This window comes from Kryptolebias marmoratus, linkage group LG13, assembly GCF_001649575.2.
Source record: "Kryptolebias marmoratus isolate JLee-2015 linkage group LG13, ASM164957v2, whole genome shotgun sequence".
In the NCBI taxonomy this organism is placed as follows: domain Eukaryota; kingdom Metazoa; phylum Chordata; class Actinopteri; order Cyprinodontiformes; family Rivulidae; genus Kryptolebias; species Kryptolebias marmoratus.
The window spans coordinates 22,789,912-22,796,140 of record NC_051442.1 but is presented as its reverse complement, the minus strand read 5'-3'; the positions used below and the strand labels follow the sequence as shown (position 1 = coordinate 22,796,140).

Genomic DNA, 6,229 nt, shown 5'->3' with positions numbered 1-6,229 from the left:
GCTTGTTGATGTGATATGTTACTGACCAGATTTTCTGTTACCCTTCATTCCTTGACTACCTACAGGTAAAGTGTTCTAGTAAAATCACAACAATCATTTGCATAACTCTCCCTGGGGAGAGTGGAGAAGGTTTAAAGTACTGGTGGGGGTGGGGGGTTTAGTAGGACGACACTGTTTAGACAGTAGTACACCTGTGCTGACTGTGCATATCCACCATTTTAACTGGCCATCGATTGGTTTTGCATGTCAGGCAGTGAGAATCCAGGGAGCTTCTCATTCAAGTAGCCTCTGACATGCAAATTTTGGCCCTGGACCAATCCCTGGTCCCAGAGACAGGGCACGGTTTGAGTAACAGAAGCAAATACAGTGAAGCCACAGCCTTAACTGCTAGGTAAATTAGTCTTTTCTTTTCTTTTTGAGACTTCTCTATTGTAGTTGTTTGGTAGGATTATAGACTTTAGATTCTATAAAAAGTTCATTCACACACTCTGAATAGCACTTGCAGTCAGTTGTTACAGAATAATGAATACGATTTCACTTTCTATTCTGTTTGTTGTGTTATGAACTGAAGGGAAAAAGATAATACAACTATATGAACTTATGTGCCTAAAAGAGACAGGTTTCTGGTCATTTTAACAGTATATGACTTATTATTCTATCATTTGTAGTTCTCTGGAGCTCTGTTAGGTAGTAGGTTTTCTAGCAAAATCAGTGTCCTTGTCTAAATGTTGTCTCTCAGGACTGTACACAGGAAATACAAATGAAGCTTGAGGCAAAATCCAATCATGCAAATTGCAATAGAGGTTACTCAAAGAACATCACAAAAACCACGCTGAACAAGCAATTCAGAGGTACAAAACCTCTTCAGCTCTTTCTTATGGTCACATGTACACTTTTAATAATATATGCTCAACTTACAAAGCAGAAAAATTTAATATATTTTTAATGTCCTAACAGCAACACCCTGATCTTCCAGACAGTTGTTGAATGGTATTAACTTGGTTTCTAGTACCAATGTAAGGAACACTGGTGTTTTTCACCAGGATGTGTTCTTCAACTCTTTCATAAAAGATGTAACCAGGACTACCTTCTTCCAGCTGTGCATGGATGTCCAGCTGTCCATGCATTTATCACTTCTAGGCTGGACTATTGTAATTCCTTATTATTTGGGTGTCCAAAAATCTCTTTAAAGTCTTTAGTTGATTCAAAATGCTGCTGCCAGAGTTCTGATGAGAGTTAAGAGGAGAGATCATATTCAATTCAATTAAAAATACTTTATTAATCCCAAAGGGAAATTAAATAATATATTATAATATTATTATATTATAATATAATAATAATAATTCTTCAGTTTTAGCTTCTCTCCACTGGCTCCCTGTCAAATTCAGAATAGAATTTAAAATCTCACTTCAAACATACAATGCTCTCAGCAACAAACCTTCATCTTTTATTAAAGATCTTAATGTTCTGTATTTTAAGAGGTTAAGCCTTTTGCAAAACACAGTAAATGTTTATCAAAATAGTTGCATTCATCCATTCATCCATCTTCTACCACTGGTCGGCTCACAGAGACAACAGGTCCAGGAGAGAAACCCTCTCTTTTCCCAGTGACACTCTCCAGCTCCTCCTGGGGGATCCCAAGGCATTCCCAGGCCAGAGAGGATAATAAATAGGTTAATTTATGGTAAGCTGCCACAGTTCGAGAAGAGAAAGTAATCATTGGATTACATCTACATCTGACTATCTTTTGAATCAATCAAATTTAAGATGGCTTCCACTGCCATATCAATGACTTACAATAACACAATTATTAATAAATATGTATAAACACATCATTAAAAACTGGTTGCTGATGACAAAGTGAAAAAATACTTTTAGTCCATTTGCTTTCAAACGGTCACATTTCAAAATCTATTTTTTCTTCTTTTGGCTTTGAAAGAGACATCTTGATGCTTAGTTAATCTAACTTTTCTTCTGTTTGTACTGCAGGCTTTTGCACAGGTCAGTGGATGGTTTAATTAAACAACTGCTTACAGATGCGCATATTTACCCACCCGACTCTTCTGTGTTGTCATTGTTTATCAAAGAGTATCTGTTTGACAGAGAGAGACTTCTACTAGTTTAATATGACTCTGAAAGTATGGAAATAGCTCTGGTGTGTATATTTTTAACATTATATTCAGACAAAGTTTGGGATTCTTGCAGGTTCATGGGGGCCAAAGAAATTTTAAAAGGGCCATATCTAGTCCATGAGCCACCTGTTGAAAAGACCTGGTCTAGAGCTTTCAGGCTCACTGAGGAGAACGGAAGAAATGGAGGCCTAAAAGTTCTGGCCTTTTAGAAACAGAAAAGATTCAACAAAGACCAGACAGAAGGTTTGGTAGATGAATCAACCTTTATTATCAAATGACAAGTTCTTAGTTAATACGTCTTTGAGAATTAGTTTGTGGCTACAAAAATACAATTTCATATTTTCTAAACTCTGTTAATTCTTGTATATTTTGTAAATGCAACTAAAGAAAAAGGAACAGATGATACATTTTTATATCAGCTTGTTAGTGTCTACAGATACAAGTTAAAACTTATTCATTAATCTGTTGTATTTTATGCACAGATATAACACTGGTTCATACGCCTAGTAAGGTGGTTTGTTTTATGTTTAAAGTATTCATAAATCTGCTGGATATTTTAACAAAACAAATTCATTAAGATTACAACTTTTGTACTACTTTAAATTGAAAAAACAAAACCAAGCATATTCTTTTAGACAGCAGAATTATACTCAGCTGTATTTTCTAAAGTACTTTCATTAGATTGTTGACTGTTCTTTGTGTTCTTTCTCTCCGGAGCTTCGCTCTAACTGTATGCAAAACACTTGCATGTCTGCTGCAGCATGAAAATTAAATGGTGACATGGCTGCTACCTGATACTTTGGTCTAAATATTCTGCTCTTTCAAGTTAACACTCATTCCAATCTCCCTTACTCTTAAGTTTTAATATTCAACCCTTTTATTTATTGAGGATAAATTACAAACGGTTGTACAGTACACTCTTCCAGATAACAAGAACCAAGCAAAGTAGAGCCACTGAGAGAACTAATAATTAGTTTATTGTGGCACTGAGCTTAAATAGACTGATAAGTTATTTTTTATCATAAAGTAAATGCAGAGCTTGTTGGAACATGAGCACAAAGAAGACTATAAAGGTATTTGTTGCAAATAGCCACACCTTTGTTGCCTCTTACTCTTAAGCATACAAGTGTGTGTGTGTGTGTGTGTGTGTGTGTGTGTGTGTGAGAGAGAGAGAGAGAGAGAGAGAGAGAGAGAGAGAGAAAGAGAGAGAGAGAGAGAGAGAGAGAGAGAAAACGAGAAAACTTGGTTTTGTTATCTTTTCAGGACCTTTTCTGGTATAATAACCTACCTTGTCAGGACCAGTAGTCTTTATGGGGACCAAAGCCTGGTCCTAAATGTTGATGGTTTGATGGTTTGTTCAAAGAGGTATTTCCCTTAAATAATATCCCAATTTTGGATCTGCTTAATTTGTCTCTAATAACTGTTTATGTATGACAGAACTTTTAAGTTGTTGTAATTAAATCTTTACTTAAGAAACCTGATCTTGATTTAGGAGATCTGGCCAATTATAGACCTATAACTAATCTCCCATTCATCTCATAACTCTTGAGAAAATAGTTGCAAATTAATTGTGTGAACATCTGGTTGGAAATAATCTATTTGAGGAGTTTCCGTCAGGGTTTAGAGCTCATAGTAGTTCAGAAACAGCACTAATGATATTCTTATGGCCTCAGACAGTGGACTTATGTCCATACGTGTCCTGCATTTGATACAGTTGATCACAATATTTTATTACAGAGGCTGATATTGCAGGAACAGCTCTAAAATAGTTTAAATCATATTTATTTGATAGATTCCAGTTTGTTTGTGTTAATAATGCATTTTATTTAAAAGAGAGGTGCAATGTCCTGTGCAGAGTTGCCTTCATTTAAATAACGCAAAGGGAAATGATGAAAAGCAAATCACTCCTTGACATTTTAAATTTTATTTCTCTGTTTATGCATGTGTGTGGGCATGCGTGTTCAAGTCTGTTCTTGTACAGTAAACTTGTGTGAGCCAACTCTGTGATGCCAGTGATGTTTTTATACAACTTCAAGAGATGTGTTTCATAACTTATGAGCAGACTGACTTAATTTTTGTTGCTTAGTTGTTTACCCTACATGTGGCTCCATAACAATTGATCAGTTTTACCGCAGAAAGAGCTTAAAGTGTTGTTGAAGTAGAAAACCAAATTTGCGAAATTCTAAACACATAAACTAAGAGTTAGACAGTTTATTATTCTGTAAAAGAAACCCTATGAATACACAGACCTTCACAAATATACTATTCAGCCAAACCTCCAACATCCACCTTCAGAACCCCTCAACCACCACCCCAAGCCTTCTTTCTCCTAGATTTATGACAGTGTAGTTTGATTGACATGCAGGACCCGGCGCACATGAGGAGGGCGACCCGTCTGACAGTGTCCGCTCTATGACTTCACATCCTGCTTCTTTTTCTGGTACTTCCTGAATTGAGACTGGATGGCCACCGCTGCCTTCTCTGTCTCTGGGTTGTCCATGTCGATGTCAAAGTCCTGGGGGAAGTTGTTCTTCTTTTCATCTGGGGAGAGGAGAAGGAAAAGAAGAGACCGGATTTTAGCAAAAAAAAAAGTTTATTTTTCATTTGTTTCTGTAAAGTAAAAATTTTCTGTATATCAGGTTGCTATGCTCTGTACCTTGGGTAAGTTTTAGATATATAAAATAAAATAACTAAAACACAGAACGTGGCACTTTTGGTGTTTGGTATCACGAAGAAACAATGCTATTTACTCAGCTTCTTGGATATCTACTGCCATTGGCCCATTGTTTTGTGCTGAATAGGAAATGATAATATACAAACATACAAAGCCAAAGCTGTTAAATTGTTATTGTTAAGATATATGTTTAGTAGGGTGCAACTAATCACTAGTTTGGGACTAATTTGTCTTTTTTTCCAGTTAGTCAATTGGTTAACCATTATTTCAGTTTATCTCTGCCTCTTGTGGGTCGAGACTTTGCAGCTTCTCATAATCACTGGGTATTGTATTTTACCCATTAACTAATACAGCTGAAATGGGGTTTGTTCACAAGGCATTTTTTAAACCTAACATAAACTTTCCTGTTCAAACATTAACAAGGTGTTGACTCAAACTGTGTTTAAATAGTTTCATTAAAATCCACCTCGTGGTTCATTAGATATTTTGCTAACACAGACAGAGTTGACACCAACAGTTAATGCCAAAGTTTAAAGTAGAATTATTGAGCAATGGGTCTTTTTGGAGGTATTTGTTGGGGATGATGCTTAGCTACTACCACACTAAACCTTAGCTCAATATGGTTTGCGGCCATCTTGAGTGTGACTGACTCCAAACGTTTAAATGTTGTAGATGGTGCTGTGCAGAGATCCATGCATCCCTGTGCTGACCTGCTGTGGTGAGGTGGAGACGTGCACTCTAGGATTACCTGCGATTTTTCCAAAAGGCCTACTTACGTTTAGATGGAACCTTCTGTTGACCTTGCATCCCTTGAATAAAAATAGAAATAATTAAAATATACCACATATTTTCTGTCATAACGTGGTGACAGCAAGGCGAACCCAAGATGCAGACTCATCTTTAAAACAAAAACTGATTTATTTAAATAATAAAAGGAGAAAACAAAAGGCTGACGTGGCAGCAAAACTAACTATAACAAAGATCACAAAGCAAGACGAGGCAAGGAGGAATCGTGGACAGACACAACAGCACAGCAACAACAAACAACAATGAACCGGCAGGGAGGTGTTCTTCTTCTTCTAGCTGAGTTTTAATGGCGGTTGGCAAGAAACTTTAGGTAAGCATTACCGCCACCAACTGGTAAGGAGTGTGGACCACATGACTAAAAAAAAAAAAAAAAAAAAAAACAACTATATCCTATTATACAACTTACACTGCTTTAAAAAATAAAACAAGGCCTCATATCCTCTACTTCTTGAATCTTTTTGTAATAAATCAACAATATCAAATTTCATTTTCATGCTACTAAGGTTTCTAATTAACTTATTTCTTTGCATCAAATAATTCCTACAACTCAAAAAAACATGTTCCACTGTTTCATCTTCCCCGCAGTCACATTTCCCTGTCTGATGTTTCCCTATCA

General features: G+C 36.3%; 1 protein-coding gene across 2 annotated transcripts in view; it reads right to left on the bottom strand.

Annotated features, from left to right (window-relative positions):
• Positions 1-3,538: 3,538 nt before the first annotated feature.
• Positions 3,539-6,229, bottom strand: part of pcp4a (Purkinje cell protein 4a) — a 20,060-nt gene continuing 17,369 nt past the window's right edge. For both annotated transcript variants that reach the window (XM_037979147.1, XM_037979146.1), the window contains exons 4-5: positions 5,583-5,615; positions 3,539-4,673 (exon numbers count right to left, since the gene is read on the bottom strand). In XM_037979147.1, the coding sequence (XP_037835075.1) occupies positions 4,543-4,673; positions 5,583-5,615 (164 nt within the window). In that variant the 3' untranslated portion in view covers positions 3,539-4,542. The remainder of the gene's footprint in view (positions 4,674-5,582; positions 5,616-6,229) is intronic.